Genomic DNA, 23,321 nt, shown 5'->3' on the forward strand with positions numbered 1-23,321 from the left:
TTTTTACGCATCTTTTCCTCTATTTTCTTTAGCATACTATAATTATGTTGAAATTCTTGTCTGCTATGGGTTTGTTTAGAGTATATTTTTTCCTCCATGACTCAACAGACTCAATATAGTCCTTTTCCTCGGCATGCCTTGGAATTTTTTAACTGAATGATGGACATTGTATATAAAATACTGTAGAGGCTCCAGGTAATACTATCTCTTCCTCCAGAGAAAGTTCCCTCTTTCCCTTGTTAAGCAGATAGAGTGGGAGCTGATCATTTTCGTTCAACAAGGGACTGAGCAGGCTCTATTTTGCATTGCAGTTTACCTTTGTCTCATCCATCTTCATGCTGATGCTTTCAACTGAGAACCTGATGTACATTCTGGAACTCCTCCACCTGGCGTATCGTGAGCTCCAATCCTTGTCTCATCATTACTGAAGCCGACAAAAGCTTTGTTCTAGTTTTCTGAGGGTTTCAGCTCGGCTTTTTATCCTCCCGTCCTCTGCAGCTATTTTGAACAGAAAATTGCCATGTTTGAGGCCTTGCAATTATATCACTCCAACTGTATGAAACTGCCAGAAAGTCTACTGGTTTCTCTGTCTGTCGGAAGCAGCTCTCTACTACTCAGAAGTCTACTCAGGGAAAGGGGATTGGGGGGACTTCCCTGGTGGTCCAGTGGTTAAGGCTCTGCGCTTCCACTGCAGCAGGCACGGGTTCGATTCCTGGTCGGGGGAGTAAAATAAATAAATAAAAGACTGGCTTTCTGGACTCTTGTTCATAGCCAGGAATTAGATTAACCCATTTCCTTAGGGAAAGCTGTCTGCAGGTCAGATCACCGCTTCACGGGCCTCCCTCAGAAATTTTATTCCTTTTTTTTCCTTGTTGCTTCAGCAACCACGTGATGCCTTTAAGCAGACAATGTTTATATGTTATCTAGTTTTTCTAGCTGTTCCTGGCAGAATCATTGGTCTGCCATAAGCGACTCCATCCTACCTGAAAGCCTAAGGTGAGGGCAAGAGGTGGTATTATATATATGCATCATTTTTAAGTGCTTGTACTGAGAAATTTTTAGGCTATCTAGTGTGCTCCACTGCCAGAAATGGAAGACCTAAATGTACTTTTTTCTTGATAATATGTTTTCTAATAAAATATGTTGTCTTTACTGTATGTATATATTTAATTCTAATATGAAATATAACTTTTAGACATGGAGTGCTTATCGAATTACTTGTTCAATTTACATCCTTTAAAATATTTAAGTAGGATAAACAGAACACATTAAAAGTGGTGCGCTGAAAAGATACTAAGATTCACAATAACTGTCACAGAGGGTAGACAAGTCTTGTTGATTGCCACTTATTTTGCATTTCTAAATTATCAGGACAATCCCCATTAATAGTATAAATTAATAAATAAATAATTAATAAAATTACAAATAAAACTACTTCAACTTTTTTTTTTGGAAAAAGAGTACATTTATTCATCTAGAATAAATCACCAAGAATGACTAACTATATATAATTTCTAAACTCTGGTGAGTCATATTGCTAAAGTAACTAAGTGGAAAACACCGTAGGAATCGAATTCCATTTATAACTGAATGCCCGATATAGATGATTTTGAAGTTCCACTTTAACAAATACAACACGAATAAGATCATTAAGCTTTCTCTTGTGAATGACTGTGTTTCTGTCTTTTAAAATGCTTTGGTATCTGCTTGTTTCAGATAGCAGTTATCTGATTAACCAGAGCATTTTCCTAAAACTATTTTTAGTTGGCCCTTCTCTTGCCTTTGGAGAGCTGCCATCTGCAGTGATCTCAGAGAAGGGAGGGTCTGTTTACTGGAGAATGCGGCACTTTGGGCAAGATGGTAGTGTCCCGGCAGGTTATAATTTCCACTGTTGGAGATCTCAGACCCTGAGCATTCACTTCCTTATCTGGAGGAGACAAAATCAGGGGTAGAACTTGGCAATTAGATTTTTTTAAAAAAATCAACACATAATGAACTGATTCTATTCCAGTTAGTAGGAGGAAATATGTAAAAGTTGTGTGTATCATGTTGCTTTGTTATTAATATCGGCGATTGTTATTTCACATGAAATAGTAACAAGGTGTTATATATGCTCATCCACATACTTACGAAATTAATGACAGTACAGTATGCTTTATGGTAGCAGTTTGCCATGTCTTTTTTCCCCACCACAGCCTACATGGCAGATGCCATTTACATGAGGGACCCAACCTCATGGGAACACTAGTGAAATGCACAAACCCTGGCAGGGTAGTTGTAACTCCAGCCCTTTTCTTTCGTATCTAAAAAGCCTAGCAGTATGCAAAGGATTGAGTAAACTTACTACTAGAGGAACTTTGAATCTACCTTAATTTAAAAATAAATCAAAAGGAATCAATCCCAAATGGGTACTCTGTTGCTAATAACCGTTTTCTTGGACACACTGCCCAGTGACAGAGACTCACCAGTGGATCATGTCCCTTAGGTTGGAAAGAGCTGTATGTAATACGTCAACCTCGTATAATAAGTACTTACCTTTCAAGTCTTAGTTCAATATTACCCAGCGTATGGAGTCTTATCTCATTCTCAATGTCACCTATTTAATGAACCTCTCCTTCCTTTTATCTCCCTCCCCCTTTTGTACTCCCATATAGTATGTACATGCTTCTACTACTGCACTAAGAAGGCCTAATTCCATTTTGGGGAGGTTATTTGTCTGTCTCCTCTTGCAAACTGTAAGCCCCCCCAAATAAGGGGGCTACGTCTTATTTATTTCTCTATGTGTCATACTCAGAACACTGCCTAGAGTACAACAGTTGTTTGATATATGATTCTTAATGAACGGCAGCAAGATTTAGTAACTTCCAATCATTCAGAGTTAAAGCCTGAGGCATGCATTCTAAGGACATGGACATCCAATATTTAAAACATTCCATTAAAAAATGCACAATAGTGCTTCCCTGGTGGCGCAGTGGTTGGGAGTCCGCCTGCCGATGCAGGGGACGCGGGTTCGTGCCCTGGTCCGGGAGGATCCCACATGCAAGCGCAGCTTGATGTGGCCAATGAAATTTTTGTTCAAATAAAATGGAATTCTGGCATAAAATTTGGGGTATGTAGAGTTGGGTTTACCATTACAGGCAGGAAACTTGTAAACTATTTTCATAGGGAAAAGTAGACTGGTTTCTACCCTTAACTGCTCCCATGCACAGCTATAGGAATCCAACAAGAACAAACCATGAATAGAAACAGAAGACAAAGAAAAATATAGTTTGCACACTGGGATAGGCTTCTGCCTTTGTAATGAGATGCCAGGGCTGGTGCCATATGAAGGCCAGAGTTCAGAAGGGTCCTGGCTGTGTTACTGTCCACAGAAGCATTATGCAGAAGCCTCCAAGAACCAGCCACAGTTCATTATTAGGCTACATGAAGCTCTCAGTTATGGTGGCAATATTAAATTTTGTCTTAGAAGAGATTCGTTCTTTGGGGGGAAAAAGAGTGAGGAATCCAGGTGGCATTTAGAAGCACTGTGAGCTACTTTGGGAAAGTGTCTCAGGCCATCAGAAAGTCTTCCCTGTAAGGAAGATCGACATAGGTCTTGACTAAGGAAAGTGTCTTTGGTATGTTGTGGGGAGAAGTGAGGCATGTGATGTACTTCTGCAGTCTTTTCAACATCAAATTCATTCTCAACCACTGGATGGAGCCAGCATCCTCAAGTAAGTGATTCATACATGTGCGGCTGTGATAACAAGACCGTCACAAACTCTCTGAAGAGTGGAGGGGGCCTTCAGTGTGGTTGGAACCAGGTTGCCTGGATTTGAATCCTGGTTTGAGGCCTTTATACCAAGTCACCAAAACCCCAAGCATGTGGCTTAAGGTCTCTGTGGATGAGTTTCTCATCTATAAAGTTAGGATGACAATAGTAACTACCCCATAGGGTTTCCACATGGATTAAATGAATGAGTATATATAAAGTGCTTACCATGGTACATGACACATAGGAAGCACCATGTAAATGTCAGCTATTTTTATTATTAACCTGGTATAAACAGTAATAGACATTTAATTGAGAGCCTCTTTCCAGCTAGTAGGTAAGCACGTAGTCATAAGCATCAAACAAAATCAATAATACTGCGTAAATTGTGCGCTACAATTAAGGGTGTTGGTGGATTACCCTTGAAAGAATCCTTTAGGGGGCTTTTAATTAGAACAAGCGGTAACCCCATGGTGATAGGAGCTCTGTGGAAACTCTGGACTCCTACTGCAGTGAGGCTTTATTGAATGGTTTGTGCAGATGTCATTCTTTCTGACACATTAATCGATTGGTGCCTCGAATTATGGACTTAGGAGTCTAAATGCACCTATCACACTTGTGAGATAGAAATAACATAGCAGGACTTCCTTTTTGCTTTATAAAAGTTGACTCTCCAGAGATGCCACGATCAGGACATCACCGAAATCTCGTTTCCTGCCGGGATTCTTATCCATTAGACTGCCCCAAGATGCGTGCAAACAATACGAGAGCAACAGCGGCCCAATTATCTATTGCTTTGTAACCAAGCACCTCAAAACTCGGTGATGAAAAACGGCTGCCACTTTATCATGCTCATAGCTGTGTGGGTCAAGAATTGAGACGAGGGCTTCCCTGGTGGCGTAGTGGTTGAGAGTCCGCCTACCGATGCAGGGGACACGGGTTCGTGCCCCGGTCCGGGAAGATATCACATGTCCCGGAGCAGCTACGCCCGTGAGCCATGGCCGCTGAGCCTGCGCATCCGGAGCCTGTGCTCCGCAACGGGAGAGGCCACAACAGTGAGAGGCCCACGTACCGCAAAAAAAAAAAAAAAGAATTGAGACGAGACACAGTGGGGATGGCTCGGTTATACAAAGTTGGAAGCTTTAGTTGGGTTGACTTGAATGCCCAGAGGTGCCTGGGACAGCTCGATTGGGGGTTACTAGTATGGGGTCTCGGGTCTTCCACATTTGGTGTCTGCTGGGTCTAGAATGTCTCCTTCACTCATGTGCCGGTGCCTGAGCTGGGCTGGTGAGAACGACTGGAGTTGGCCAGCACTACTCTCTCTCCACACCCGCTCCTCGTGGCTAGCTTGAGCTTCCTCACAGCATGATGAGCTCAGCGTAGCTGTACTTGTTACAAGGCGGCTGCTTCCAAGAAGCAGAAGTGAGAACGAAGAAGCTAATCAGTCTATTCCCAGAACTGGCACAGCATCAATTCCGCTCTACTCTGTAGGTCAAAGCAATCACGGGCCCGACCAGAGTCAAGGGGGTGGAGAGAGAGACTGCTGCCTCCTCATGGGGGAGTCACACTACCGAAATGGGTCACATTACGGAAACGCACAAACGTGGGAAGTGTTGCGGCAGCCATCTTTCAAAAACACCATCTGCCACAAACAGAAATTCCAAACTGAGGGCCCTTAGGCTGGAAGGCACATCCCTGAGTGATGACTGTCTGAGAGTCTGTTATATCCTGGTGGGACAACCAGCAACTGATAAGCTTGGACCAGAGTAGGTTTAACAAAGCCCACTTTCCCTGCAGGAATGGCAGGCAGTTGACGGCAGGCAGTGGGGAGAAGGGCTGATAAAGAATTTCATTCACAGTGCTCTTTCATTCTGCACAACATCCCACTTGACCTTGAACTTCACTATGGAGAAAACTGAGGGGCTTCCCTGGTAGCGCAGTGGTTGAGAGTCCGCCTGCCGATGCAGGGGACGCGGGTTCGTGCCCTGGTCCGGGAAGATGCCACATGCCGCGGAGCGGCTGGGCCCGTGAGCCATGGCCGCTGAGCCTGCGCATCCGGAGCCTGTGCTCCGCAACGCGAGAGGCCACAACAGTGAGAGGCCCGCGTACCGCAAAATAAAATAAAATAAAAACAAAACTGAGGCAACTGTTCTCCCCAGGGGGTTTGAGGGTTTCTTATTTGACGAGCTACCCAAGAAGTTCTTCCTGAACATTTTCAAGTAAATTGGTGCAATAATTCCTTCTGAATGAAGTAATACTAGTTTATCTTGCAGGTTCTTAGTTCCTTTGGAGGCTGCAGTGTAGGCTGAGGAAACTTGGGTTCTGGAGTCATAAGTCTGGTTCAAATTTTCGGTTTATCAACTAGTAGTTGTGTGATCTTGGCCAAATTACTTAACGTCTGTGAACTTCGTTTTCTCATTGGAAAAATTAGAATAATAATTGTTCCTTCTCATTGAGTTTTGCAAAAATGAGGCATTTGATAAATGTTAAATACTTTTCCTTGGAAAATAACCAGGAAATCTGACCAGTACTTGGGTCAATATAAAGGTCTTGGATACTGAACCTAGGGAAGGAAATAGTTCCTTGCCAAGAAACATTTGCACCTTCTTTCGTGATGATACACGCAAATTCCTCTCTGAAGGGGATAAAAGACAGAGTACAACTTTTCTAGTGACATCAGAAGTGTGGCCTATGCAGCCTTGGCAAGATAGGCTACTTCTCATCCTTTGGGCAGGAGTAAATGCCCATCTCCTCCTAGAGACCCCAGTATCCTATCTAATGTAGGTCCTCTTTTTTCTTTTTTCTTTTTTGCAGTACGCGGGCCTCTCACCGTTGTGGCCTCTCCCATTGCGGAGCACAGGCTCCGGACGCGCAGGCTCAGCGGCCATGGCTCACGGGCCCAGCCGCTCCGCGGCATGTGGGATCTTCCCGGACTGGGGCATGAACCTGTGTTCCCTGCATCGGCAGGCGGGCTCTCAACCACTGTGCCACCAGGGAAGCCCCCTCCTGTTTCTTTCTGACAGTTTTCTGTTTGACACTTTCAAGGCGTGCATCTCATGCTATAATTACACTTACAGTTGTTTCCTTGGTCATTGCTCCCCCTACATCTTTTTATTTTTCCTTGACTGGTTTTATTACTTAACATCTGAAGGATTGCCCAATGCATCCCTGTCCTAGCTTCCTGCTGCTGCAGCCGCTGAAGACTGGGGGCTGCAAGAAGAGAGACTGTGGATGGGTGCAGAAGCAAAGAGAGGGAAAGATCGAGGAAGAAAAAAAAGCTATATTTACAGGCAAATTTTGGTGAAACTGACATGGAGTAGAAACATGTGTGACCCTGAGTCCATGCACGGAGGGTACTGTGGGCCAACTGGGAACTGAGGGTTATTGAAAAGTGTAGTAAAATGCTAACACTTGGGGAATCTGGGTGAAGATATTCAATACATGGGTATTCTTTGCACTACTCTTGCAACTCTTCACTAGGTCTGAAATTATGTCATAATACAAAAATTTTAAAAATTGCTAAGTAAAAAAGAAAATGTCACAGGTACATCTTTCCTTCTTCCATTTTTCCAGCCACTACCACTTCCTCTCTTCCTGAGGCCCAGGCACTAAGGGAGGGCGAAGCATGTTGTGTCACTGGTGCCAAATTGAGGCTTAGTGCTAAAGCACTAAAAGCCCAGCAAGAAATGATCAGGTCTCACCACTCCGCGGGTGCCTGGGAGATTCCAAGGGCAGGATGCATTCATACGACCATGGCTGCCTCCCTCACGTCAAATCCATTCCTTGGCTTTCTAAGGCCTGAGGAGCCCCTGGCTTCTGTGACTAGTGGCAGCACACACTCTCATGCTGACTGCACATTTTATCATCGGAGGCGACTTCTCAAACATGTCCTTCCTTGATGCTCTCTCCGGTCCAGCGACGTGGGCTTGAGTGGGGCTTTATCAACTCCCATTTTGCAAATGGGAGGAACTGGGGTTCAGTGACTTGTCCAAGGACACCTTCAGTAAGATTAAAACCCAGGTCTTCGGACTTGGGTTTAGTAACTTTTTCATGGTAATAGAATCCCAGGATGCCAGTAGCAAACACTTCAGCGATCCCTCCCACCACGTAACATTTTTTTATGTTCAAAGGTTTTCAAAGTATGGTCCAGGACCAGCAGCAGCAGCAGCAGAGAATTTGTTTGAAAGAAAAAGTATTAGGTTCCACAGCAGGAGAGACCCAAATCCAGATACCTATGTTTTGACAAAAGCTGCAGGTGGGGCTTCCCTGGTGGCGCAGTGGTTGAGAGTCCGCCTGCCGATGCAGGGGACGCGGATTCGTGCCCCGGTCCGGGAGGATCCCACATGCCGCGGAGCGGCTGGGCCCGTGAGCCATGGCCGCTGGGCCTGCGTATCCGGAGCCTGTGCTCCACACGGGAGAGGCCACAACAGTGAGAGGCCCGCGTACCGGGGGAAAAAAAAAAAAAAAAAAAGCTGCAGGTGACTCTGTGAAACACCGAAGGCTGAGAAACCCTCCTCTAGGGAAATGTAGCATGAAGCCTTGGCGTTAATTAATTAGGGCTCTAAATATACAACTAAACTTTCTCAATGAAAAACAAGCCAAACAGAGTTTGTACACAAAGAAGCTTAACGAAGTGGGGGTTTTTGGTTTGTTTCTTGTTTTCTTTTTTTAAAAAGCATAATCATTACCTTTCCTGGTAAATTTCCGTATCCTCTTCCTAAACGGAGGGTTGGGTAGGTAACGCTGGGAATGACTAGGTTTCTTCTATCTCAGGCCCACAGTACGTGATGGAGATACGGGAGGAGAGTTCCACGAGAGCGTGGGAGGAGGGACGGATGACAATTTTTCGTGGTTGACTACGTTTTTAAAAAAGCCACTTCCAAGGGCACATCAACCAGTCAGCGAAGCCACTTGTTCCAGCAGGAGGTGGGAGGTGAGGGCGGAGTGGAGCGTGGGGAGGAGCGACACTCACCGCTCCGGACTCGGTGCCTTCCATGTGTCGCCGTGCGTCCCTGGCCCCGCAACCTAAACTCACACCCCGCCCCCGCCCCGGCTATCCGCACCCCGTCGACCACCTCCCGCAGCGGACTTTGGGGGATTCCTCCGGCCGAGTCCAGCCAGGAGGGTTCCCCGGACTCGGCGCGAACTGCCCGCCCCCTCCGGCGTCTCCGCCCCCCGCCGGGGCCGCCGGGCGCCGAGGGAGGCCAGGGTGCCGAGGCTGGAAAATGAGCGGTGCAGGGAGGGTGGCCTGGAGCTGCAGGTAATGCGCGCCAGCCGTCTGCCCGAGCGGGCTCCGCACCCCCTCCTCTCCCCCGCGTGGTGACCTGCTGCGCCCGCCTGCAGGCTGCGCGCAGAGGCTGCGCGGGGGCGTCCCCGGCATCTGGGCGCGGGATGTGTGGGGAAGCGGCCGGCCCGGGGGTGGGCACTAACGCTCTTCGTTTGTCGCGCAGCGCACTTCGCGCTGCTGTTCCCGGGAGCGGCGGGAGGCGGCGGCTGCGGTGAGCGGGGTCGCGCGCGGACGCCGGATGCCTCCGAAGATGGAGAAGTTTCTGCAAATTGCTCCTCACTCTCTGGCCATCGTCCTGGGCCCCGCCGAGGGGCCGGCGGGGGAGAGGTCCGAGGCCGCCCGGCCCGCGTCCCCGGCCCAGCCCCGGCAGCTCGCCCGGCACCACATCGGCTACGAGATCTTCGCCGACTTCAAAGCCGAGAACATGCAGCACTTCTGGAACAAGAAGGTCACGGCCGCGGTGGCCGAGACGTTCTTCCTGGGCTGGATCGACGAGCAGGTCCTGCTAATCCAGGGCAAGGAGGAGCATCTGGAGGCGCTGCGCGAGGGCTGGTCGCGCCGGGCGCTGCGGCCGCCCTCGGGCTTCCACATCCGCTGCCTGGGTGAGTCCGGCCGCCGCCCGCTCTGTCCCGTCTTGTCGCGCCGCGGGAACCCCCCCATCCCCCCCATCCCCCGCATACCCCCCCCAGCTGCCCCGCCCGAGCCGGCGCGCTGGCCCCGCTCCCCCCGGGCGCCCGCGCCTCTCTCCACCCCCGCGCCGCGCCCGGGGAGGGGCCGGCAGCCTGGGCAAGTGCTGGACTGGGGAGCTTCCTGGCACCTAAACCGCGGATCTGTACCTTGGCGAGGACGCCGCCTCTGGCCAGCTGGCGGGAGCCTCCCCGGCTGCCCCGGCGAGGCTGTGCCTGCGGCCTGCCGGGTGGGCGGCGGCGCGGGAGGCTCGGCGGGGCCGCGGCCGCTTCGGGTCTGCGGGTCTCACCTTCTGAGCTCGGCTGGGGCCGGGGGCGCGTGTGCGGACGCGGGAGAAGTGGAGAGACAGCGCTCAGGTAGCTTCGGGTGGCAGCGGGCCCGGCCGCGGGAGGCGGCGGCGAGCGGGCCAGGTGCGCGGGCGCCCCCGGGGCGTCCTTTCCTGGGGAGGCGCCCGGCCCGGCCGCGTTTGCCTCGGGAGACGCGTCCCTCCGCCCCCTCCGTGTGGGTTGACTCTTAAGCGCCGCTGTGTCCTTGCAAGACTGAGCTGTAGGTTTCGTTGCCTCCAGTACATGTTTCTTCAAGTCATTTTGTGAGTTTGAAGGAAGGAAGGGACACGAGGAGGACAGTGGAAAGCCTGATCCTCAGCAAAAGAGAAAACCGTGTCCGGGGAAGAGAGCCCGAAAGGTGATATTCGCTGCCGCACTTCCAGTGCTGTCTCGACCGGCTGTTTTGTTTTGTTTTGTTTTTAATTGCATTACTTCATATGTATTTTTCTTAATCCAGTTTGCATCTCTTTTAGACTTTACTTTTTAGTTTTGTACTTTGGGCTCGGTGGCTCAAGGCGTATATAGTAAAGAGTAATGTTTTGTGAAACGATTTGAGGAAAGAAAGCGTTCTTTCTAGTCCCACGGTTTAGAAATTCTTTCATGACATTTTGGGAAGAGGTCAAAAGTTCAAACGCTAAAAGACTGAAGAGCCGCCTTTTTCGTTCGCCAGGGTTGTTAGGCTACCTTCTGCCGAAGGAATAGCTTTTACCTGCTAAAGTGCCTTCCTCTATACATATGGCAAATTTATAGCATCTTTTTTGTTTTGTTGTGTTTTGTCTATTTTCACATAGCAGAAATCTTCCTTAATAAAGCTTCCTTTAAATCGAGTAGGTAAAAAATTAGTAAAGCTTTCATCTTGTATGTTTTATAACCTGTACTGTATTTCAGAAGGTGTCTTAACTTTCTTTTTTGACGTTAGCAAAAACCTCAGTGGAGTCCCTGTAATTAAGCTGCCTTAGTAAAGGGTCAAGATCTGCTCTCCTACTGTAGAACTGCAACACACTAGGAAGTAAGAATATATGTAATCACTTGTATGCACTGTAGAGATTGCATTTTAATAGTTTTAAACTTGACTTCATGATTATTTTTTATTTTGGAAAATTTAAGCAATTTGCAAAACTTGTACGGGGGTTCCCCTCCCCACCCTTGTTTGCGAGGTTATGAGGTTAGGATTCCAAGACCCGGAGTGGATGCCTGAAACCCCGGATGAACCCTTGTATATACTGTTTTTTTCCTATACCTCCATACTTATGATGAAATTTAATGTTAAAATTAGACACAGTAAGAGAATATCTGAATTGCTAGCATCATTACTTTTGCGCTTTGGAGCCATTGTTAAGTAAAGTAATGGTTACTTGAACACAAACACTGCGATACCACCCCTGTTGAAGTGATGCTGGCCAGACGGCTGCTAAGTGACTAATGGGCAGGCAGGTAACCTACACGGCACGGATTCGCTGGGCAAAGGGATGATTCACACCCCAGGACGGGGTAGGATGGGGAGAGAGCTCATGAAACTACTCAGAATGGCACCCAATTTAAAATGTATGAATTGTTTATTTCTGGAATTTTCCATTTAATATTTTGGGACCTCAGGGGACTGCGGGTAACTGAAACTGCAACTGCGGAAGCACAGATAAGGGGGGTGTCCCGTATAATCAGAAATACTATATTGAATCTGCATGAATCCATCATCTAACTTCAAAATTTATCAGCACATGGACAATCTTACTCCATCTATAAATCTCCCCCACCATTTGAAATCCCAGACATTGTATCAATAGCATTTGATTTGTAAATATTTCAGTAGTTCATATATTTTTTCATTTTAGCAGAATGTGTGAACTTATAGGAATTGGCGATCTGTCATATTAAGCAAGGAGAACTATTTTGGCAATTTTAAAGGTTCGAGATTGCTGTAGTTGATTGACTATTGCCTGTTGCCTTGGCAGCTTGAACTGTCTCAGGCTGACGGGCAGCTGGTGGTTTTAGCAGCTGCACTGGCTCAGCCCTTAACTCAGTACCGTGATGACAAGCAAGGGGACTACCTCCTGAAACCAGCATCAGATAAAGGAGCATGGGTGATGCCTTCTGGGATCCAAGTGGTTAACTTTTCTGAACTGTCTTGGGGGTTCAGAATTCCAGTTTTGCTTCAGTAATGATGGTAAAATGCTGAATTGCGTGCGACAGTTTATCTCCTATAAAAATTCTCTTAGGGAACCTCAGTGTCTGCTGCAAAGCTTCCTAATTTTTTGTTGCAAGATCTTTTATGGAGCCTTGAAACTCCGAAGTCTGGGAGCCCCTGATGACTGGCTCACGACCTTTTATTCCAAGTCACAATATATGTGTGGACAAGTTCATGCGCTCAAAAATACAAGAAACAAACTCCAAACCACGAAGGTGTGCTCAGAGGGAGCCTAGCTGTAAATCTGTAAAGACCGAGCGCCACTATCATAGGAATCCCTTGACGCCATCTAATTTATATACACAAAAGCAGGAGCTGATCACTGTCTGTGGGACTTTATCATTAGTGATGCATTTCTTGCAGGATAACTTTCAACTGATCCCTCAGACTGTGCTACCTATATTATCAGTTACTTTCATGTAGTTTTGTGATTTTCCCTAATTATTTCATGGGTGTAAAACAGCCACAAAACCAGACACATAGATGAGCATTACAGAAGGCATTATATTTCCTCTTGTCGAACCTGAATTAAATTCATCAGTCATAAGTAGTCCTCTTAAATAGCTGGTAGGCAAATGCCAGTTTACATTTTATTATACTTATGGTAAATAATTATTCACGAAATTTGCTTGTTTTCCAGGTGGTCTCTGAGAGCCCATCTTAGAGCGTGGTAATAAAATTGTTCTGTTAGATCCTCCCAGTGGGGAAAAGGGAGGAATGGCTTTGCTCCATCTTGAGCTCCCATTCTCCTGTGTGTGCGCGCGTGTGTGCGTGTGCATGTGTGTGTGTGTGTGTGTGTGTATTAACCCACCCTGGAGTGGAGAGAGAGGGGTGGACAAGAGGTCTGCCCAGACCCCCTTTTCTGGCTGTGCCCCAGCACAATTGAGGCAAGCCTACACTTTTACAGCAGGATTGAAAACAAGTTAGTATTTTGCTTTGTAACTTGAAACATGCGTCTTGAAGTTGCCAGCAATCCAGATTACTTTTGCCCGTAATTCCAAAAGTATGTGGTTCTAACCACACACGTTTCAGGTGGGGATTGGACAAGGAGGAGATGATTATGGATCCACCAAGAAGCAGGGAATTAAGCAACTCAAAGGAAAAATAGTTTTGACTTGGGATATTCAAATCTCTGCTTAGAAATGACCTGCTAGCATATTTCAATCCACTACTTAGAAATGACCTACTCTGGGCATGTAGAAAAAATAGTTCAGGCATTTTCTTTCCAGGACCCTCAAAAGGGATGTGTGTGTGCAGGAAACTAGGAATGTTTTAAAATTGTGCTGAGTATTCTGATTAAACTCTAAATTAAACCCCATACGTGTTCATTGAGTGCCCGCTAGTGCCAGGCTCTGTGTCCCTCCCGAGATTATAAAGATTGATGAGGCACTCAGGCTTTTCGGAGATGCTGACACAAGAACTGAGAGCGTGAGGAGGGCTCTGAGGGCGGGAGTAAAGAGCAGGTACTCCTGCCTGGTGGGCTGGGAGCGGGGTTCCCAGCAGAGAGGTTTGCGCTAAGCCTTGTGCAAATGCCGGCCGCCAGGGCTCCCTCCAGAACAGGAGTGCTTTCCCACCCGGGCAGGACGGCGTTGGGGAGGTCCTGACACGTTTGGGAACTGGCTGGCTGGGGCTGGGGTGGGCAGTGGTGCGATAAGACAGTGGGAAGGGAAGCTTGGGCCACAGGTGATGACTGGGAAGCCCTGGTAACTTTTGAGCAGGGGGAGGGGTGACACAGTTAGATCTTAGGTAGAATGAGAATTCTGGGGCCGGTGAGGGCGCTGGATGGGACTGGGAGGGGGTTGGACGCAGGTGCACCAGCTAAAGGTCTATTGAAAGCGTCGTGGGGAGAGATGGTGGGTGCTGTGTGAGTGCATTTGTTCTCTTATGGTACCTTCCCATGGTCAAGGCTCTGCGTGCTACGGAAGGTATCGCGTTAGCCTGCTTGAGTCTAGAGGGCCTTCCAGTCCCAGCCCCACACCCAGAGGCCCTTGAGCAGAGCCTAGATGCTCCTCCCTCCTGGGGCTTCTGGGGTTTCCCCACCCGCCAGCCTTATCCAGATCCGGCAATCTCCATAGATTCTCCTAATTTCAGATCTCAGGGAGCATGGCTCAGTGCCTCTGTCTTCTCCAGTGACTCTTTATACTTTCCCCATTTATCCTTAGATATTAACAGAGGACCAAACATGCTTTTTAGGCTTTAAATCAGGACTTATGTTTTAAATTAGAAAAAATTTTAGCCGGAGTATCCCTGAAACTCACATAATATTATATGTCAGCTATATGTCAATAAAAAGAAAATTGTTTAGAACATATGGGCATCAAGCCTTCATTCTATTCCAACATCTTTATTGGTTTTCTCAGAAAGTTGCTCTCTTAAAGTGGTTTCTCCAAGTAGTAAATTTTTAAGACAATTGTTTTAAAAATGTATATGCCAAAAGAATTTGTATATATCCCAACCAAAAGTTGACTCATTTAAGTCAACTTAAAATTGAATAAGTGTCCTAAGCTCATGGCTGGGATTGCCTCATGAGTGTTGTAAAGATTTTGGAATTGGAGATACTGAGTCATTCAACAATTGGAGAACCTTCTGTCTTCTAGGATTTGTTCTGGGAACTGAAGTGGAGAACAAGTCAGACACAGCCCTTGTACTTTTGCAGATTCTGTTCTGGGGGGTGCAACAGACACCTCAGAAATTAAACAAAGAAATTAGAATTTCAGAGAGTTTTAAGTGTTGTAAAAATTGAGCAGATGATAGAGAGTGACAAGAAGATATGAGACGATAGCTAACACTTACTGATCGTTTACTATTTCCTAAGTGCTATCTTTTTGTTAACCAACCTTTAAAACTATTTAGGTATCATTATTTTACCCATTTTGCAAATGGAGACATTGTGGAACAGAGTGACAAGTACTTCTCCAAAGGTACCTGGTTGGTAAGCTAGAGAGAGGGGGTCTGGACCCAGGCATCGTTATTTTTGTTTGCTTGTTTCTTTTTTGTCATACAGATAGGATTCAAGTTTAGGCTGTCCTGGCCACAATTTCCTTCCCAGCCCCCAGTACATACAACCTCCCAACAGTTTAGGGTGCCAGGTAGCCCAATGGCAGCCGGTTTGCTTGGAGGCGGCTAGGTTCTTCTTTTCCATTAGATAACACAAAGAAAAAGGGAAACCAGTGCTGGGTCCAGGATGCCGCCTGAGACCATCCTGCTTGAGCTTCCTTTAGGCCAAACAGGTCGGTCCATTGCTTTGTGTGGTTTAATAATCTTTCTGCAGGGCTTTCTCACAGGAGGGCGGATTCTTTATTTTCTGCCCCAAAGCCACATTCCCTGCCAGTGCTTTGAGTGACAGCTCTATAATGCCCCTTGTTTCGCGTAGCACCTGACTGATGGATGAGCTCTCGGCCAGCAGTGGAGGAGCAGATGAAAATCAGCTTGAACGCTGGAGGAACAGAAAGGAAAGCCCGTGAGGCTGGGGCTTATTAAGCCAGCCAGACAATGGAAGGTGTGACAGGAGGTGAGGTCAGAGGGGCTGGCCAACTCCAGGCCATGTGGAGCCTCCTGGAGTTTTATTCTGTGCTGACAAGGCATTAAGCGTCCAATAAACATAGAGCACTGGGTTGGGGTCTGTAGAACATCTAGGAAATCGTCAGACGTGGGCCTCGCTCTTAGAGAAGCTTACCTCTCATATTAAAATCTCAGGGTTAAGGTTAAACAGTGAACAGTGATGCATCTCAGGTTTTGTTCATTTCTAGCTAGTCATAAAGATATTTTTATGAGTTACCTCACTCTGGCTCAAAGAAATTTTCAGTAAACGTGTGTCAGTTTCATTGTAATAAAGCGTTTAGAATGAACTTCTGAGACTCAAGGCCTTGTTGTGATAACTGAGAGGCTTTTCAAAAATTTATCTATTTCCCTTCTTACTGCGGAATGCTGGTCTTGAGCCTTTATTTCCCTCTTGCGTTAAGAGGTGAATGTACAGGTTATCCCAGGTTCTTTTCAAAGGGGCATAAAACTGAAAGGCCCATCTGTGTTTCTTGTGCTGGAGTGAGGGCACTCAGGTGCTTTCCGTTCCTGAGGTCACCACACATTTAGGGGTAAAAAACCCAGAGAGGTTTGTTTTATCCAAAGTACTTGCTACAAATAATTTCAAACGTTTCATTCTGCTTAAAATATCCCACACAAAGATGTGTGCTCACCTTAAAAATCGAATTTTCAGGTATGGGGTGGGTTTTAACATAGTCACTTGGATTGTACTTGTATCATTATTCTACCCACCCTACATGGGTAGAAACACGTTTTGAACTCCTCCATTCTGTATTACAGCTGTAGACTTAATACAATCACAGGCATTCCTTAATTGGTGGGAACTAATTATCTAATGTATAGTTTATCTCAATGAGGCGGTTAAATAGATGTATTGATAAAGTACAAGCTATCAATACAAGAATATAATCTGTTAGTATATATTATATATGCACACACATTTATCCTTGAGAAGGTCCAATGCCAAGAGCTTTGTAAAGTCACACTGGCGTTGGAGGATGCGGCTCTTGATATTTTGATATCAGTCTCTCTTGATAGAGAAGAATAAACTTGGACACTGTCAAGGGTCAGGTATCTCTTTTATTTTTTATTTTTTGCGGTACGCGGGCCTCTCACTGTTGTGGCCTCTCCCGTTGCGGAGCACAGGCTCCGGATGCGCAGGCTCAGCGGCCATGGCTCACGGGCCCAGCCGCTCCGCGGCATGTGGGATCTTCCCGGACCGGGGCACGAACCCGTGTCCCCTGCATCAGCAGGCGGACTCTCAACCACTGCGCCACCAGGGAAGCCCAAGGGTCAGGTATCTCTTTAAAGAATTTGACAAATGATTTGGATAAAGAGGTAAAGGGATTCATCAGAGTCTTTGGGGGTGCAGGTCTCCTAGGGGGCAGACCCAAGTAATGCGAAAGGCCACAGGATGGTGGTAGCCACCACGTGGAACGGCCCCCAGGGCTTGCGATGTTCTTGTGCTGTTAACGCAATGAAAGCGTACCTCCGTGCTGGCGATTCTACTCTTAAGGCTCAAACACACACAGTAAAATTCTTCCATTTTCTCAATTTCTTGTGAAGGTCCTATAATAGAATTTTCTATAACGAGAGCCCATCTGTCGATGTAAAATGACATGTCTCTGAAACCGGGATGTCACCTCCTCCTTCCCAATACCAAACACGCGGGGAGCCTCTAAAGCCCCCCGGTCTGCATGGATGCTGGCTGATTAATAGTACGTCCAAAATAACCTCCTTCTCATGAATCTGTGGGTCCCCGGCGGTCCCCAAAGGCATCCCAGCATCTCTAAGCGGTGGGCTCAGTCTGGCGGGACTGCACCTTATTACCACCTGAGATAGCTGCAGACTGTCTTTAAGATGAGCATGCCGGTGCTCAGAGGATGCTGCTGGAAGATGGCTGTGTCTGCATCCTCTCTTAGTATTTCCTTCCATCACTGCCACCCTTCCCCCAGTGCTGTGCCAGACACCCTCCTCCCCATGTCGTCTACTTTCCCTCTCGGGTTTGGGCAATTTTTCCCTTTAAATCTTGCAACAAAAGATGATGATTTCATCTCTGCCCTTCTGCTTCTAAGTAAAGTCCTCCCCGCCCTGAATTTTTTAGAAACTGAAGTTCTCCTTATGTGTCCATTTCCACGACACTGGAGCTCAGCACCTGCTCTTCTAAGGAACATTATCTTCGGAGATTCCAGGCTACGCACACCTTTGGAAGTGACCTTCATGAGTCCAAGATAGTGTCCAATGACACTTTCATTCTGAAAAAGAGGGGAGAACTGTCTACATGTTTAATGCCTTAGAGGGGATTGATTTTCAAATCAAAATTTTATTTATTTACAGATATTCCCAAACCTGTGGCTCTTTTGCCCCTTTAAGCTGCTTTCTGCTCTTGGGAAGGTCCTGCAGTTCCCAGCCACCTGTCAGCCGAGGCTGCCTGCAGCCTGGCCTGAGGCTGGAAGTGTTTGCAGCCACTCCTGCAGGATTCCCATTTCCTCCCCTCTTTGAATTCTCTCTTTCTCTCTTTATTTTAATAGAATAGCTGGGCAAGTGTCCATATCTTTATTGGGTTTTTTTGTTAGTATTTATTTTTATTTATTTATTTTTATTTTTAGGCTGCGCCAGGTCTTACTTGCGGCATGCGGGCTTCTTAATTGTGGCATGTGGACTCTTAGTTGTGGCATGCATATGGGATCTAGTTCCCTGACCATGGATTGAATCTGGGCCCCCTGCATTGGGAGCGCAGGGTCTTACCTACTGGACCACCAGGGAAGTGGTCTCTTTGAAGTCTTAAATGACTTAAAGTGACACCTTCTCAAGGCGGCAGTTGTGCTTTATCCACACGGTCACAGACCCACCAACCCTCCAGCTCAATTACTTAATACTTCTGCTTGTCTGGCTGGGGCCCCTGTGGGTGGGTTGAGCCGGGAGGCTGTGCCTGGGCGAGTTGGGATGGACCCTGTGGGAAACGGAAGGGGAAACGACAGGAGGGTGGGAGGATACAAGTCCATGACTGCACGTGAAAAATGGCAACTGGATACAGAAGAAGAGAAATAAAGGGTGCAGGGATCACATGGAAGCCGCCTGCTTTGTGTGAGGTGCAGGACGATTTCAAGTTGGAAAGAATCTTGCCAGGAATCAGGTCCTCTTCTCGGCAGTTTGATGTACCTGTCAGACAGTGCTGGGGGTCGGGGCTGAGCTCTCTGCATTTTTTCTGCCCATCCTGCCAAGGCTAGGAGGAGCGTTACAGGATCTGATCTGTGGTCCTGCAGGAGAGGGGTTTTCTCCCTGCCATGTGGAAAGATCTGTCCAGTCTGGACAGTTCACGTTAGCTTCTTTATCTCTGCTTCTGGCCAAAAACCAGACACTTCTGGACTCCTCCAGAGGAGAGGAAAGGATGACACAGTTCAGTGAACACTGCCATCCTTCTGGAAAGAAATTCCAACTCTTCTCCTCATTGATTATAGTCATGTTTGTGCCATAGTCTCATTCTGTTGTCACCATTTGCCCAGACCCTCAAACCGTCTTCTTCCAAGGCCACGTCTTTCCCTCTAGGTTCTCATGGCTAGTCCTTCCCCCCTTGGTTCATTCTGTTTGGGTCTTGATAATATCAGCTTGGGAAGACTTGGAAAGCCTGCTGACTTTGCAGTTAATACAGAATCTCAGGAGACATGAATGCTTCTTTCTGTTGTTGTTATGGGGGACTTACTAACCAGCATAATTTGTCTAGGTTGATCACTTTCCTTTCATCAGAGTCTGGTTATTAATTTGTAAAAGAAAAAGACTTTAAGTTAGTAGACTGAAGCCCTAATGTAGAAAAATGAAAGCAGTACTTCAGAAACCACATCTCTGAACGCGCCAGATGACGGTGGTTACTCTAGCATCTTTCTTCTACTCTTCCCTGTATTTTTAACATTTCCTCTTATACCAAAGAAGGAACATTCTAGAGGGCAGTCTTTATGCCATTTGCTCCTTCATTTTATTAAATGTCTACTGGCTCTATTTCAGAGTTGGGGGAAGGGGTGAGTGGGGTAGGGAGAGGAGGAAAAAGAAGAATGAACTTTTATTAATGTTCACTGTAGGTCAGGAATTGTTCTGAGCACTTTAGTATATTGTCTCATTTAATCCTTACAGAGGTCATGCTAACATTCTATAGGAGAGGAAACTGAGGTTCAGGGAGTAACCTTACATGAGCAAGAGATCTCATATTTCAGTCCAGCAATCTGACTCCAGAGTCGGAGCTGTCAGCCCTTTTAAAACTGCTTTTCATTTCTGCTGGACGAAGATTTTGACTTCGATCACGATCACTGATAATTTTTTCTTCTTGTACTGTAATTTCTTCTGAATGTTAAACACAGTAGACTGATTTATATTATGATTTATGGAGCTTGCTTAAAACACACAGCTTTATGTCACCAAATAAATGAAGCAGAGTGTTAAAGACAATACTGTGGTCTTGATATTTAAAATGCAGGACCAGCAGCTGGTCGCAGGATAGCGGCTGTGCCAGATGTTTATTCAAATGTTGCCAAACAGGAGACTTAGAAAGTAATTGATACAATTTTTGCTACCAACTGAAATATTCCTTTTTATAAAAATAAAGGGGCAGTGTAAAGTGTACTGAGAAAATTGTTTTAATGAGAAAAATGGGATATGGTGCTATAAGGCAAATTCATCACATTGTTCTTCACTGTTTAATTTTTCTTCTTTTTTGAGGTTTCAGGATTAAATGTCATTTATGTTTTTACATTCTATGAGTAAGCAAATTATCAGCTCTATTTTACTGAATCTAATTTAAAGTCTTTGCTGCTCTTAGTAAGGTGTTCCTATTTTCCTAGCCAGGTATTTTTATTTTCTGCATTAAAAGTTACATTAAGAGTGTTAATGTAACTCTTGAATTGTCCTAACTTAAAAAAAATTAATTTGGTGTGATAAAGTGTATTTCAATTACTTTTGGTTATGATGCTAGAAGGAGTTTTTCTTTTTAAAAAAAAATTAGCAAAGATATAGATTTTGGGGATGAAGTATTGGGTAATATGATTTACACAGTCCACGTATGATTGTTAAAATATAAAGTCATGAAGGCTATAAAATTGCTGTTGAATACAGCTTTGGCTATATCCCATAAGTTTAGTATATAATATTCTCATTGCTGTGATCATCTCAGCAGTCTATAATTAGTATTTTGATTTCTCTTTGGCCTAGTAACTATTTTGGAGAAGTTTCTTTCTCTCCTTTTCCCCGTAGAAGTTGTGAATTTTTTTAAAAAGTTGTCATTGATTTCTTACGCTATTTTGCAGTTGTCAGAGTGTCAACTCAGTAACATGTATTTTTTTCAAATTTACTGACATTTTGTTACCTAATATAGAACAAGATCTATTTTTCATAGAAACTTGAAACAAGGAATTAAAAAAAAACTTCTGTTATTAAATTTATATTATATTGTTTAACTCTTCTATGTTCTCATTTTTTGGTACAGTTTATTTGTCAAAGACTGTGGTAAGTGTGCTAATGTCATCTTTCCAAAATTATGTGATTTCTTTCACTGTATTACCATAGCTTTAACTTTATGTATTTTGATATCCAACACATATCTTTACTATTGATTTTTGCCTTTTATATACATATAAATATACATAGTTGTATATCTATGTAAATTATACATATTCATATAATCACTGCCACCTTTTTCTTTTTAATCTTTTTTTTTTTACATCTTTATTGGAGTATAATTGCTTTACAATGGTGTGTTAGTTTCTGCTTTATAACAAAGTGAATCAGTTATACATATACATATGTTCCCATATCTCTTCCCTCTTGTGTCTCCCTCCCTCCCACTCTCCCTATCCCACCCCTCCAGGCGGTCACAAAGCACCGAGCTGATCTCCCTGTGCTATGCGGCTTCTTCCCACTAGCTATCTACCTTACGTTTGGTAGTGTATATATGTCCATGCCTCTCTCTTGCTTTGTCACAGCTTTTTAATCTTTTGTATCTTTTTGTTTCAGTGTGTGTTTTATAAGCAGGATATAGAGTTTGCATTTTAACCCAATATGAAGAGTATTTGTCTTTTTAGGAATATTGAACCACTAAGTGTATTATAATAACTGATATGTTTGCTCTTGTTTGAAACTTTTATATTTCACATGGAAGGCCCTACAGTATCAGCTTTTTACAAATAATTTACATTGAACCGAAGTAATGTACCATTTTTACAAATGAGTTAAGTACCTTCTTTGGTGCTTTGCTTTTGACCTTGTAACTAGAGCAGTAGTTTGCAACCTGGTTATTCTATAGATAAGTGAACCCCAAATTGTCTACCACTGATCCTAAGGAGTGAAGCAGAGAGAGAGACAACCACAGCTGCTAACTTGCAGTTCCAGGAAGGAGCCAACGTAGACCTAAGTTAGTAAAACATCCACTTCCTGACCTAGAAACCCCCTTTGGACAGTGTTGGACTAGAGGCTGTGGAGGATGCTTCTGCTTGACCAGGTCTCAAAGGACAGGGAGGGTGCATGGGCAGCGGCACCCAGTTAGCACTTGGTCCTGTCCAAAACGTCCGTAAGACATTTGGTCCATGCCCAAAGGTCCTTAATATTTGGTCCTGTCCAAAGCCATTTGTCATGGACCAAGTATGCTCATGAAAGTTTTGGACAGGACTAAATGTCCTGCAAGGGTGGAGGCTACATCAATGTCATTTGAAACTGGATTTATTCTAAGGAGGCTACATCAATGTCATTTGGAAACTGGATTTTTTGTTTTGTTTTATTTTTGCCTGTCAGTTTATACTGTGCAAGAGTCTTAGATCCAGGATCAAAAGCAGAAAGGTGAGGGATGTTGGCGTTGCTGCTGAGTTAAACTGGCTCACAAAGCAAGCAGCGTTCTCAGGCAGTTCTAGAAAGAAGTTTTCAGATAGTACAAGCACCAGACTGTCCCTTCGGGTGACAGTTTTGGAAATTGTCACTCTCCCCTTGTGTTAAATCTTCCATCTCTTCCATGTGGAGGAGATTCATTTATGTTTGAAACTACTTATACCAAATCAAGGAATAAATAAAGACAAGAAAGAGAATAGAAGCTTCTTGTAACAGGGGCACATCTTCAGTTTGAGGAAGTCCGTGAAGACAGAATCAGATGGAAATTGCTGATGGCAATAACTCAGCAACATGTGACTAATTACTGTAGGAAAAAGGTTTAATTTGATGAATTTTTTTCCTCCTCTTTCTTCTTTTAAAAATGAACACTTTATGGGAATTGCCTGGCGGTCCAATGGTTGGGACTCTGCACTTTCACTGCCAGGGCCCGGGTTCAATCCCTGGTCAGAGAACTAAGATCCTGCAAGCCATGTGGTGCAGCCAAAAAAAAAAAAGACCGAAAAATGAACAAATAAAAAACAACAACAACAAAAAAAACACTTTATATATCTCTTTGGCACTATGGGAGAAACAAGGCTCAGAAAACTCCAAAGTTTCTTTTCTTTTCTTTGTTTTTAATTGAAGTATAGCTGATTTACAATGTAGGATGTTTTCTTAAAATAGTATCAGTTTCTTTTGTTC

The 23,321-nt window shown here is 45.2% G+C and overlaps 1 protein-coding gene across 2 annotated transcripts in view; it reads left to right on the top strand.

Moving 5' to 3' along the window:
• Nucleotides 1-8,245: 8,245 nt before the first annotated feature.
• STOX2 (storkhead box 2) overlaps nt 8,246-23,321 on the top strand; it is a 207,424-nt gene continuing 192,348 nt past the window's right edge. Inside the window, exons 1-2 of one of the 2 annotated variants that reach the window (XM_032618482.1) lie at nt 8,246-9,011; nt 9,202-9,640. In XM_032618482.1, the coding sequence (XP_032474373.1) occupies nt 9,277-9,640 (364 nt within the window). In that variant the 5' untranslated portion in view covers nt 8,246-9,011; nt 9,202-9,276. Of the gene's footprint in view, nt 9,641-23,321 lie in introns of both variants that reach the window. The other variant, XM_032618483.1, reaches the window with a different exon arrangement.

Source organism: Phocoena sinus, chromosome 21, assembly GCF_008692025.1.
Source record: "Phocoena sinus isolate mPhoSin1 chromosome 21, mPhoSin1.pri, whole genome shotgun sequence".
Taxonomy (NCBI): domain Eukaryota; kingdom Metazoa; phylum Chordata; class Mammalia; order Artiodactyla; family Phocoenidae; genus Phocoena; species Phocoena sinus.